Here is a 14,580-nt window from a genome sequence, read left to right as displayed (position 1 = left end):
ACAAAAGACCATAATAAGTTTATTACCAGAAACAATTCTCACTAATACTGAACTTAGACAAATTTACCACATGGATCTTTATATTGGGATGGTAACATGACCTCTGGACTACATCCCACGTCACAACTGCCTTACTATTGTATAATACTCTCTTTGTTTAAATATGTTTTCTATGTATAACAGTCTGGAGGCCAGGGGTTTAACCTGTTTCCCCAGTACTTGTACAGAGTGGGATGTCTAACTGAATAAATGAATGAATATCTTTAATAGTTTTCTAAACCATTTCTTGTTTTGAAAGCATAATATTCAATCTTAACTCCAAAACAATTTCTACCATATCAAACTTATGTTGTCCAGGTGGCTTTATTGTGATCTAAATTCATTCAATGAAAAGGTATGGAAAACCTGTAACAAACAATGTGAGGTGAAAAATAGTTAACATACATGTAGGGATTAAAAGTTCCTGATCCTGAAAGTTAGTATCACAGTGGCTTAGTAGAGTATCATCTTGTTTCTTTGGGCTCAAGGAAAGTTTTAGACCCATAGTGTGATCATCTCAGAGACACAAGAGCAGGAAAAATAATAGCTATTCCTACCCCATCTCCTTTATTGTTACAGAAACCTGATAACCAGTATATCAAGGAGAAACCCTGGGTATCGAAATGACCTTAGAATACAGTATTCTACTCTATCTCATTTTGACCTAAACCACATGAATTGTACTTCTATCTTGATTCATCACTTCATAGTCCTGATTTTTTTTTTCCCCTACTGCTATAATCCCTTTCTTTCTCTGGACAGATTCCATTTTCTAACTCCCCATACAATGGTTGAAGCCTTAAAGTTGCTTTGTTTATTCTTTCCCAAGTACTGAATCTTGTTTTTTTCCCCCCCTTCCTTCCCTATAAGGCAGTAAGCTGGGCTTGGTCTGGGAGAGAAGGTACTCTTTTTTTTTTTTTTTTTTTTATTAATCATTGTTCATGTACAGTTTTCTCCTTTTTACTCCCAATCCAGTTCCCCCTCCCACCCGCCCCGCTTCCCTCCCATTACCACCCTCCCCTTAGTCTATGACCATGTGTCCTTTAAGTTTGTTCCTGTGAACCCTTCCCCCTGTCCCCTTAAATTCCCACGAGAGAAGGTACTCTTAAAACCAATAACTACATTCTATTTGCTCAGTTATCACCCAATGTCATGCTTTTCTGTCCCCTGTAACTGGATTGCAAATTTTTTCAAACTGGAGCTGACCATTGTCCATTGATACTACTTAGTGTCTATGGATGATCTACCTCTACTCCCTCCAAAGCCAATCTCCCCAGCTAAACTAGCTCTTCCTGAACTTCAGTTATAAGACCTTTGCCCAGATATGGCTTCTATTCTTGTTTCTTGAGCTTTACCCTAACATGGATCTAGTATGCTTTGAGTCTGAATCTACCTGGCTCTCGAGTTGAGTAAATTACATAATAAAGATTGAGGTCTAACTTCTAAAATAGAAGTTGAAAAGTTTTGATTTCAAATTTTTTTGTCCTCTAAGAGCTCTTTTCAATTGTGGTGTCCAATCAGAAGTGTTACTGGGGTTGCATATTTTATTTGGGGGAATGCTTATATTGAGCAATCATCATAAGGCTATAAAAACAGAAAACAAACCTCACTATTAATTGAAATGTGTTTTCTGCGGTCTTTCTTAAAAAAAAGCTTACAATAGTTGATCATGCTCTCACATCTGCAGTAAAATTAAAATCTTTCATTAAGATCTTTGATAAAACCAATGGAAAAAAGTATTTTGTATGTTTTTTATTATGTTTTATTTATTTATTTTTAGAGAGAGGAAGGGAAGGAGAAAGAGAGAGAGAGAAACTTTGGTGGGTGGTTGCCTCTCACATACCCTCTACTGGAGAACTGGCCTGCAGCCCAGACATGTGCCCTGACTGGGAATTGAACAGGTGACCCTTGGGTTCAAAGGCTGGCAACTCAATCCACTGAGCCACACCAGCCAGGGCGAGAAGTTAGTTCTTATAGAGTACCCAATCTCTCAGTTTCAGAGATATATAAGTCCTGGATGAAGCTCATCTATGTGGGTATTAAAAAAGTCTCCTGCAAAGATAATTCTAATGGAATACTATGGATCCTTGACTCTACAGAAACCTCGGCTCTACAGAAAAGATTATTGTAAAAGATTAATGAAATTTTTCCTCCATTTCAGCCTTCCGAACAACCTGATCTTGATGTGACTGAGGCATATAAATGTTAAGGAGCACATTAGGTCCATGGTGGAAATGATCTTTTGAGGATGGAAATAATCAAAAGTAGTATCATACATAATCGTGGAACAATTAATGTTTTTCCCTTAAGCTCAGGAACAAAATGATGTCCACTCCATTTCTATCCATCACAGCACTGGATAGGGCAATTAGAAACCCCTACTCCCAGAAGGCATTTAGACTGGCAAGGAAAACTATCTTTAGTCACAGATTATATAATCTTGAATGTAGAAAATGCTAAAGAATTCCTTAAAAAACTTACTAGAACTAACAAATGAGTTCAGCAAGTTTGCAGAATACAAGACCAATATACAAAAATTAATCTTATTTCTATATACTAGCAATGAACAATCTGAAAATAAAATTAAAAGAACTATTTCATTTAGAACAGAATCAAAAACAGCAAAATAGGAATAACTTTAACAAAATAAGTGTGAGAGTTGCACACTGAAAACAATAAAACATTTTGAAAGATATAAATAAGTGGAAAGAATTTAACCCATGTTCATGGATTAAAAGACTTAATGTTATTAAGATATCAGGGGAAAAGAGGAAGGGTTTGCAGGAACAAGTATAAAGGACACATGGACAAAAACAAGGAGGGAGTGGAAATGGGAGGGAGGTGGGGAGGGTTGGGATGGGGGTAAAAGGCAGAGCAACAATTAAAATAAAATAAAATTTAAAAAAATATCAATACTCCCCAAATTGATCTACAGAGTTAATTCTAATCAAAATTTCAGCTCCTTTTTTTTGGTAGAAATTAACAAACTGATCCTAAAATTCATATGGAAATGTACTGAGAACAGCCAAAAATCTTCACAAAGAACAAAACTGGAGGATCCATACTTCCCAGTTTCAAAACTTGCTGCAAAGCCAAAAGCTGGTGTGGTACTATATAAGGACAAGCATGTATATCATTGAAATAGAATTGAGAGTCCAGAGCGAGCCCTTATATATATAGTCAGGGGTACTAAGACAAGTGGAAAAGAATAGTCTTTTCAACAAACGGTGCTGAGACAAATCATTTAAGAATTAAGCTGGATCCCTACTTCATACAATGTACAAAAATTAACTCAAGTGACAAAAACTATATAAATTGGACTTCATTAAAATTTTTAAAAAGACCTTCTGTACTTCAAAAAACATGGTAAAGAAAGTCAAAAGGTAACTCACAGAATGGGAGAAAATATTTGCAAACAATGTATCTGATCAGGGACTTATATCTAGAACCTATAAATACTGTTGAGTCTTAAAACTCAACAGTAAAACTATAACACAATTTAAAAATGGACAAAGAATTTGAATACAGAGTCTCTTTTGGGGTGATAAAAATGTTCTAAAACTAGATAGTGGTGACAGTTGCACATTTCTGTAAGTATACTAAAAACCATTGAATTGTACTCTTTAAAAGATAAACTGCATGGTTTGTGATTGTATCTCAATGAAGCTCAATAAATCTCAATTATATCTCAATAAATATGTATAAAATGTATCTCAAAAATTTTTAAAAAGTTAAGAAATGGATAATGGGGGAAAGAGGGGGAAGGGTCAAGTTAAGGAACATGTACAAAGGACCTGTGATCAAGGACAATGGGGTGGGGATTGTCTTTAGGAGCAGGGGTTGGACAGTGCAGGGGAGAACAATGGGGGAAAAAACGGGAACAACTGTAACTGAACAGTAAAAATAAGTAAATAAAAAAGAGGAAACAAGCAAAAGTAAACTCATTATAAATGAAAAATAATGTTAATCTCATGATTGGAGATGAAGTGGAAACTTTCCTAGACTTATTCCTCACATTGCCATATACCATTATGAATGCAACTATAACTTAGTTTAGTAATTTTCCTCTTTAACTGAGAAGTCATACAGAAACAATCTTCTCAGTCAGCCTTACAGCTGGGGGATAGCAGCAGAGAGGAGACTATACGAGACTAACACCAGAAATAAAAAGGGTAAATTGTCTAGTATGACAGAATTGATTAGGCAGAATTCCTAAATTCATCAAATTCAAATGGAGGATAGAACGAATGAGTCAATTTAATTACTAAAAGCTATTTCTAATGCTTACTCTGTATATTGGTCAGTTAACTATATAGATATTAAGACTGTGTTGCTGTAATATATACTGTTCCCACTCTGAGGTGGGGAGAATAAGAGCAATATTAGACTTTTTATTTTTGAGTTGTTTCCAGATGATTTGGGTAAGAATACTTAGAGATAAATGATAACTTTTAAGAAAAGTGAATTAGTATGTACTAAAGTTTTAAATTGTGAAACTTATAAACACTACAAAAAAAGGGGGGAGTTAATTGAGAATATTTTCTAAAAAATGTAGTATGGAAATTCACCGGGGTGGGGGGGGGGGAGAAATGGCATTAGCAAAAATGAGAATGAGCATAACCTGTGGGCATTTAGACTCACATTCAAGTAACATTGATTTAATTCCTAGTAACTAAGAATTTTCTAATTTAATGCTCAAATTTTGCTAAGGGTACTTACAGAGGAGGACAACTATAAGGAATCTGACCTAACTTGTAATTTGTATGTATCTAAACTAGGACTCAAATTGGGTCATCTCCTAAATTTCTTGTTCTTATACTACACTAAATTTGAGGTAAGCGGTAGAGGCGTAGTGAGATGGAACAATGGCAGTGAGAAAATTAGACTTGGACTGAAAGTTTTTTTGGAAAAAATACCATTGGAAAGAGATAATCAGATTATTCATGGAGATCTTAAAGTTACAAAAAGGAAAGATTTCAGAAGAAAAACCTGACAAAAGGTGTTGGTTGGTTACATGTGGAACAAAAGGAGAGATGTTAACATAAACACTAACAAATTGAATCATTCTGTTAAAGTGGGACCTGCTAATACATATTAAAAAATATTCAAATAAAAGTTAAAAAATCAAACCTCAATATTTAGGTAACTCCTGTGGCACTAAACAAATCACATTTGTATATGGAACTCTTTTTCTCCAAATACTCTGATTTGATTTCTAATTTATTCTATTAAACACAATTATTAAATATCCAGTATGTGAAACCATTCCACCCAGTACCTACACATTTGCATATTCATTGTTCATTACTCTTCATCTGTCCTGCTTGGATTCCTTTCATATCCACTTTGATATGCTTCTGTAGGTGTGTATGGGGGAGGGATACACTACACTCTCCTCTTCCTCATTAAGCCTTCCAGATCTGTTGTTACTAACCAATGAGAATCTGTCTCCTTAACATCTCTAATGTGTGCTCCTTCCTTACCACTCCCACTACTTCTATGTTGGTAAAACCCTTCACTGGATCTTACTTGGGCTCCTGCAACTAACTCTTGAAACTAGTGTTGCCAACAATCAATAAAAAGATGGTATGTACACTATATGCAAGGCAGGGATAAAACTAAATAGAGGAAGCAAGAATAATATAACTTCTGGTTTCTCTTAAAGGACCATACAGAACAGTTAGAGAAACTAAATTATTTTCATATAAAACCAGAGAATTAAGATAGCATTCCATACAAGTTGTAATCATCCCATACATTAACATGCTATTTGTATCATGTAGGCAGCCAACTCAAAATTCAAGTTATATTGCAAATGGCAACTTATTTTTAGTGATTACCTACATTTTAAAGTAGGTCTGTAAGAAGCATTTTGGCCTGAATTACTTTGATTTTATTATGGCTCAGTTTTTCTTTGGCGTATCCTCCCCTTCTCAATTCTAGATTCCCAAAGGCCCACCTTTTAGATATTCTCATAGCTTTCAGTAAGCAGATATCCTACCAGCATCCAATTTATTTTGTTCTTTGTAGACAAGTTTAAATAATGCTTCTTTAAGGTCACAGTTAGCTGATGTCATGAAAGGTAAAAACTAGTACTTGTCCCATTCCATTTTCTCTTCAGGGTAAACCCAAATCTTGTTCTAGGGAATTTCAAAAGATCATCTCAGAGTAGACTGAGCTTGAGTGTGCTCACAGAGTTATGTCCAACAACTAGTCCTCTATCAGCTGCTGAAGGTCAGCTTAGGCTGCCTGGAGGCTGGGGAGCCCAGCATGAACAATGGCAGGAAAACAGAGTTCCCTTCATTCCTTAATTCACATGCAAGTGAGGTGCCAATCAAGTGCTGACAAGCATGGAGAAACCAAAATCAAAAGTGGGTAGACATACTTTCAAAAGGAACAGTTTTCACACATTTCTAAATGATGTTTTTAATGGTGGTTCTTTATGTACCACTAATAATATAAAAAAATAAAATCAATTAGAAAAATACACATTTTATATCAGCTGAGATAATTCAATAAACTAAAAATACTTTTACTATAATTATTTAATGTGTTTTGTAAAAAATAGCAACACTTTGAATAAGGAAAGGCATGTGAATTCAAATTGATTTATTGAGCACTGCAAACAGGGCAGGTAAGGAGAGGTGGCCATTAACAAGGAAAGCTAACTCATTTCCAATGAAAAGAAAATTGTAAGGCTGCTTGATTTTGTCAAACTATTGCTTAGAAGACAAGAGCGAAGCACTCTGAAATGACCAACAATGGAAGCAATGGAATCACTTCATCAAAGTGGCTAGTGAAAGAGATGATGGAAAAGCTTAAAACTGTGATGTTTTTTAATGACAGTTAATTCCCAACAAATGAGATCAAACTTTAACAACTAATATAAGGAAAAAGTAAGCTGCATTATTTGTAGATGTCTTTCTGAATGAATTTGGTAAATGCATTCAGATTATGACTACTGATTCTATCAGTGTATAAAACAATTTCTAACACAGAAATGTAAGGTTTTGGAACAGTAACTCTACATACTGGTGTTATCTTTATGCTGGCACTACTTTAAATACAGATACCACCAGGCAGATATGTTACTTTTAAAAACTGATTATCAATTCATAAAATAAGTAGTTCTTCCCTTTTGCCTCTAATGGCTGAATACTGGAATTGCTACCAGAGTTATATCAACAGTTATTTTTACTAGGATCACAGAATATTTAGAGAATTGGAAACTTGGGCTGTCACCACATAGCAAAAATAAAAGTAGGGAAAGGCATATTTTTAGTATCACTTCTTCCATTATTATAGTGAACTGTACACTGTCTGAAAAAAATTAGACCTGATCAAATTCCAAAATTTACTATCACAAAATCAACACTGGTTTTGAAAATCAATCTCTTATGTATAATGTATTCTTTAGGGGAAATTTAATACTTTAAGGTAGAATAAAATCATAAATTATGTTCTCAGTTTTTAAAAACAATAATTAGCAAAATATGAAAGCTCTGCAATTATTTTGTGCTCTAAGTTTAGAAGTAATTTATTTTCAGACATCTATTAATTTTTAATTTAATTTTAATTTTAAAGTATAAATTATAAGCCACATTTAATTTTAAACTATAATTATAAACAATTTAAATTTAGTAAACGGCAGGATACATTTTAAAACAGGTCCTGATTGGTACCTGTTTTTCAAACAATAATCACTATAAGTAATTGCATATATTATTGGAGCTGTACTATCCACATAGTTTACATTTAAAATACATTTTCTTAAAATTCATGACCTAAAAAATGAAAGAATGTAAACTTGTATGAGACTGGTAGAAAAACAATCTTCAAACATTCAAAGATGTTGTTACAAATTAAGACTGTTCCGTAAGATGTGTGTGTGGGAGGGAGTGTAGAGAGTTTTTAATCAGGAGTAGAATTTTATGACACTTATGTTTAACTTTACTGAAATCCAGAGGATTAAATATGTGATATGTATAATGTATTACTGAGACAAAAAGCATAAACCATAATTTATGATGCTCACAATTTACTTTCTTATAAAGTTAATATTAAAATTTTAAATCCACATAAAACATTTTCAGGTATTATACTTATGCTGAAAAATCCTGAGAGAATGAGTACTCTTCAACATTTTAAACATTATGACTCATCTCCTAATAATATTGGGGAGAATAGGTAAGAATATTATTTAACTTTAGGTAAAAGCAAAAGGTTTAAAAATATTTTAATTTTTTCTCATTGTTCTTTATCAATGCTACCTTTTAAAAACCCTTTTGCAATTCAGTAGAAACACAATGGTCTTATATATAGTAATCATGCTTTGCCAAAAGTTTATGTAAACTCATCAGTGTACAATGATATTTATTTGGAGGAATCCATGTTATTAGGTCAGGGATCACAGTTTCTTTAGTTGCCACCATCCATACAGCCCCATCACATAACCCTACCCAAGTCACTTCACAAAAGGTAGCACATATATGAAGTTGAGATAATTGCCATTAATATTTTAAAACCCAAACAAGGTATATTGCATTAAATAGACTTCTCAGGCCTGGTGCTGCCTGACAGATACGTGATGTGCCAGTGGTTACATTATACTCCTCCTCCCATGCATGCGCCTCCTGCAGAGACAGCAGACTACAGAAGCTGACCCTTACTGAGACCATCTTGTCTCTCTGACAAAGCTCCTTTTTAACTTCTTACTTACTGGTTACTTCCTGTGATGGAGAAAAACTTTAGCTCAGCTTGTGATAATTTCACAGGCCCTGAGGACCCTGACCCTAATAGCCTCAAGGTCAGAAGTCAAGTCTTGTTCTGAAACATCTGTGTGCTTTATATTAAAGTGGAACAAAAGTGGAGAAATATCCACCAGTGTGTGACAAGAAGGACAGGCAAAACAGGACCGACACACTGGTCATCTGTTACTCTAGCATCTTAACTTCATTTTAAAAATTGTCTAAAATTTGCTTTAATTCCAAATTTGATGTACAAAAAATTTTTTACAAACTGTAAAAAAATAAGAATTTATTTTTTACAGAAGTCTTAAATTTGATTAGTCTTTGAAACATATTTTAAACTATTACTCCAAATGTCAGTGAAATTTCATGTTTTGAGTAATATTAGTGTACAAAGAAAACACAAACTACATTAATGAAAGCTGTGTATACAGTAGCTGTAGGGTTAAAAGAACAATTTAAAAGAAAACATTTACATTTTTAAAAGTACATTACACTAGTTTGTTAGATATCTTAAGATACCCATTAGATAGTAAAATAAATTCAGCAGAGTTAAAAGTACTTAGAAACTGTTTCTAAAAAGGTAAATAATTTTAAGAAATAAATGACTAACTTATTTCTTGATCTTAAGAGATTATAAGCATTTGTAAATTTAGGTCCGCAAAATTATTCTCAGGTGTCGCCACTAGTTTTACATATAAATTAAGTGGGTAAGCAATAAAGCGTGGGGAGGTTGAAAAGGCCATGGGAATATATTTAATTTCCACAAAAGGAGAAATACATAGCAAAGTTTTGAAATGTAAAAATTAGACAACCAAAGATATGCCTGCTTTAATGCCCACTTGAGGCTATTAGATTTTAAAATTATGAATACACTTTAATCAAATTAATAATTTTTTATTAGAGCACAAGTACCCTCCTGTGACATAGGGGTCAGGGGCGTGAAGGCACAAGTTCTTCATCAGTGTATTCTTAGTGCTGATTACACCTCCTTAAACATTCACAATGGTATTTGTATTATTGTAGATTATATAGACAATATTCAGAAATCTTGATAATTTTTTCTATCATGTACATATAATCTTAACTCCAAGAATGAGATTATTTTGAAATGTAAAGATTTCTATGGTGAAGCAATGAGTACCACTCAGAAGCCGATTAAAGAAGCTTTCTGATTCTGTAGGTGTTCATTATGTAGATTCTGATCAGGTGCTAATTTGTAGAGAGAAGTCAGGTAAAGATTATCAAAATATTCCCAAATATTCAAAGGGTCTCTTGAAAGTTCTTAACACTTTACAGATAATATATGCTTCAATAGTATATACATAAAACAGGAAACATAAATATCATAAAATGTATAAAAATTTGGGCTATAATGTAGAAATTTAAAAGTAATAATTAAATAAGAAACAGGCAAAAAGCTTTCTGGTTAGTATTAATAAGCTCTGCCAAATTAAATAAGTAAATATATCCCTTTTAAATGTCACAAAATTATTTACTCAAAATACATTATTTTCATCCACTATGAAGGGATTTAAAGTAATGATACCAACATTAGGTACTAAAAGGGAGTGGAGGGGATAAACCCAAAAGGGGTTTGGACATTGAAAACAGAATTAAATGTGCACTTACCAGTTCAACAAAAGCAAGTCCTCCATAGCTATGAGCAACAAAAAATACATTCTCAGCTGCAGACTGGGCTATGAAATGGTCCCACACATAGACTGCATGTTCTTCAGGAGAACCATTTTCCTACAAATAAAACAAGTATATATTATATACTGTATCAAATTATCATCATAATGATCAAAAATTAAATTATGTACTTGTTTGTGTAGCATAAAAAATAAGATGGTTATAGCTTATTCAAAATAATAATACAAAAACTACATTAATTATTCAAATTAGAGAATAAATTAGCATTATACTATTATTAAAATATTGCTAAGCTTAACTGCTACTACAATCTTCTGAAACAAAATATTTAAAATAAGCACATCTTTGAGGGCAAATTACGTTCTGGGTATATCTGAGATATTAAAATATATCTAAGGACATTAGTTGCATAACAGAAAACTATAGTGGTCTTATGATAAAACTGTTACACTAAAAAATTCAGATACAATTCTATGTATATTTGAAAATATTTCTGTTATACATAAATCTAAATTATTTGAATTATAAAATTTCAAGTAGCTCTGGAGCTGAAAATAAGCAGAAGTAAGCAACAAATATTTTTATTATATTATCTGAAAATATACTTAAAAAAGGCTTTCCATACAAATTTTATTTCTAGAACCAAGAGATATCTAAACATACAAACCCAAGGCCTTTTACATTTCTCCTAAATTGCTAAACCTTAACAAATGATGCATGGTGCTTTAATTCCAAAAGTTCTATAATAACTGTAAACTGTTGTGTTTATTTCTATAACTGACACATATTGTGGTAAAACCTGGATAATGTGAAAAAGAAAGGAAATCCAAAGACCTAAATAATACTGATCAGAAAACAAACTGCTAATAACTAACACACATAATGAAAATATTTTGTGCAAATATTTCTTGGAAGTTTTAACACCAAAAGTTTAATCTCCTAAGAATGTCATGGTATTAAACAATAAACACAATTTTTTTCATCTCAGAAATTATACACTATCATATAAAGGTCCATATGAATAGTTCACTTGGCCCCTAAAAGCTGTTGTTTCCTAATGTCTTTCTCTGCCTTAAATTTCTCTCCAGAGTTCCAGGCCCAAGGTCATTTCCTCTGGATATCCCACAGATACTTCCAAATCAACCAATGCAGCACTGTGCTAAAAACTTCCTCTACAAATCTGTGTCACTGTCTGTGCTCCCCACCTCCAGCTAAAACCTGAGCATCATATTTTATTTCTTTCTCCCTTAAACTCCACATATAATCAGTCATTAAAATGCTGCTGATTCTGTCCCTAGCTGTCTCTTAAATCCATTCACTTCTTGCCACTCTCATTTCCTCTGGCTTAGCTCATGCCACCATCATTTCACATGTCAATGATGGCAAAAGTCTCCAGCCCACTTTCCCTGCTTCTGGAGTTGCCCATGTAAATGCTCTCTCTCTCTCTGATTTTGTAATGAGAACAACCGTTCAAAAATGCAAATATGATCATGTTGCCACATTATTCACCTTCTGTTTAGAGCCTTTCAAAGTTTCTACATTGCACTCAGGATCAAGTTTGAACTCAGTATATGTTTGACATTAAGGCCTTTCTAGGTTTGGCTTCTGCCTTGAACTGTATCTCTCACCAGTGCACCTAAAACAGGATAACCCAAAAGACACCCTTTTTCCACCATGAGAGACAACAGAGAACACTGTCTGCATTCCAACTGCAGCGAACAACTTGCAGTAACCTAACTATGCCATACTTTTCTTGTCTCTGGACTCCATTTCAAAAGTGACCCTTGCACTGTGCCCTCACTTCACCTACCACCTTCACCTATACAATTCCTACTTGTCTTCTGAACCCAAATGAGTCATCACCTTCTATCAAATGTTGTTCCAATTATCCCCAAGGCTAGGTAACGTCCTACAACACCTTGTGCATGTTCCCATTGTCGCACTGAATGATTTTTATTGTAATTTCTTGTTAGATTATCAAATTTTGGAGGCCAAGAACTGAGTCTTGTTAATTAAATCTCAGGGTAATAAATAAATAATGCTAAGAAAACATTTATCTTCAGGAGGATTACTTACAACCTTGTAGCCATATACTGAAATACAAATATACTTTCAAAGATAACTATTAGTAACAAATATGAAATTACCCATGCCAAAAGTATATAAAATAAATACAAGAACACTGAGTGGAAAGAAATCATTTTACAGCATTTTCGACTTTAATAATTTAGTTTTCATTAGTTTTCAAAGTAGAAAACAGGGTATCATAAAAATCAGGGCAGTTAACTCCAGGGAAGAAAAAGTTGTAATTGGGATATTGGGGTTTTGGTGACTGACAACGTTTCATTTCTTGACTAGGATGGTAGTTACACAGTGTGTTCTTTATATAGTTACAGTTAAACTGACTAACATGAGGGGTGACCCCCCTACCAAATCCCAGAATTATCTCCTGGAGAGCTTCCTCTACTAGGTGAGTGTTCTAGAAGCCCATCTGTATCAATGTACCAGCTAGCATTGTTCTAAGAGGCTACATTTGTTTTCAGTGAAATTTTTTTGGAGGTTCTTTCAACATGTTGGCCCACTGCATGATGGGTGACTTATGCATGCACCTGCCGACACCGCACTGAGTGTTCAGCAGTTTTTAACCAAAAATGGTATGACCCCCATACCCCCCTCCCTATTCACCTGATCTTGCCAGTGGCAACTTTCTTTGATGTGGAAGAGGTTAAAAAAATGGCAAAGCACTAAAAGGCATCAAAATCCACAAAATGAAACACTGTTTTGAGCAGCGGAAAAAAAGGTCTTCATAGGTGTATTGTATCAATTGGAGAGCACTTCAAAGGTGACCGAAGTATAAATATGTAAGCAAATGCAATTTTTTTAAGAAATAAAATCCATTTTGGGGAGGACTCTTTATACATATTTAGCACTTTTCTGTACATATATCTAGAGTGACCATAGAATTTAATGTACAAACTTTTGAGAGTGAAGAAAAGTATCATCTGTAATTGTACTTAAATAATAGGTCTAAACTGGGACAATCCAGACAAAATCCAGAAACCTGGTTTCCCTAGTTTTGTCTCACAATGAAAGGAATATATGGGGAATATAGTCAATACTATTGCAATAACTATGTATGGTGCCAGGTGGGTACTGGAAACATTGGAAGGGTGGGGAATAGTTTGTAAAGTATATGATTGTCTAACTACTATACTGTATACCAGAAACCAATACAAAATAATGCTGAAAGTAAACTGTAATTGAAAAATAAAAATTAAAAAAATGCAATAAACCATTTCCAATAGCAAAAGAAAGTAAGAAGAAAACAAAATAGAAAGACAGATGAAAGAGTTTCTACATGCTGATAGCTGGCAGAACCAACAATCTTAAACACCTGTGATTGTCCTAAATACTCTTCTATGTATAGCCAGAATAAAAACATATAGGAGTTAGATTACTGTCCTCATTAGGCACTGTGTTGGAAGTAGAGGTGTAAGGATAATAAGAAGTAAGCCATGATCCTGGTCTTTAATGTGTTTGCATTTCACAGGGTCCTACATAGAGACAGAGGGGCAGTAGTATGTGAGCAATATTCCTCTCTATTCCTGACAGACTCTCAACACCAAGTACAATGGGCTCATTATAAATCCACGTGATCTGACCTCAGTGAGACTCTCCCTGATTTCTTCTTGCAGTTACCAATTCTTCCTTGAGAGCCTACCTGTCTCGTCCTTTCCATTCCCACCTCAGTTTGGCTCCTCTTACAATAGATTCCTAACTAGTCTCATTTCTTCTAGTCTTTCCCTGTAAGCCTGTCTCTCCAGCCTTACTTCTCACTACTTTCTGGAACCTGATTTAGGCTCCAGAAAAATCTGGATTACATACTAACAGTCTGCAAACCCTGGACAATACTCTATCATGGAAGGGCTAAGATGGCGTCAGAGAAGGAAGGAGCAGATTCGGCTTTCCTCTGCTCAGGGGAGAAAATCCTGACCAATCTATGGAGTAGAGAGGCAAGGAACCAACATACTTCAGCATTTTTGAAAATAGGGGACCAAGGATTGTGGCAGAACCGAAAGACCAAAGACCGGGCCCTCAGAAGAGTGCTGCAACAAAAATAGGTGGAGGAGGTGAACAC

The 14,580-nt window shown here is 34.1% G+C and overlaps 1 protein-coding gene across 4 annotated transcripts in view; it reads right to left on the bottom strand.

The window, feature by feature from the left end:
• The window catches only part of FAM172A (family with sequence similarity 172 member A), a 414,546-nt gene that overhangs the window by 187,552 nt on the left and 212,414 nt on the right, over window positions 1-14,580 (bottom strand). For all 4 annotated transcript variants that reach the window (XM_045847842.1, XM_045847845.1, XM_045847843.1 and 1 more), the window contains one exon: window positions 10,419-10,538. In XM_045847842.1, the coding sequence (XP_045703798.1) occupies window positions 10,419-10,538 (120 nt within the window). The remainder of the gene's footprint in view (window positions 1-10,418; window positions 10,539-14,580) is intronic.

Source organism: Phyllostomus hastatus, unplaced genomic scaffold (genome assembly GCF_019186645.2).
Source record: "Phyllostomus hastatus isolate PE091 unplaced genomic scaffold, TTU_PhHast_1.1 phas_contig_58, whole genome shotgun sequence".
NCBI lineage: Eukaryota > Metazoa > Chordata > Mammalia > Chiroptera > Phyllostomidae > Phyllostomus > Phyllostomus hastatus.
Note: the sequence above shows the minus strand (reverse complement) of the source record. Positions and strands in the feature narration are given on the sequence as shown.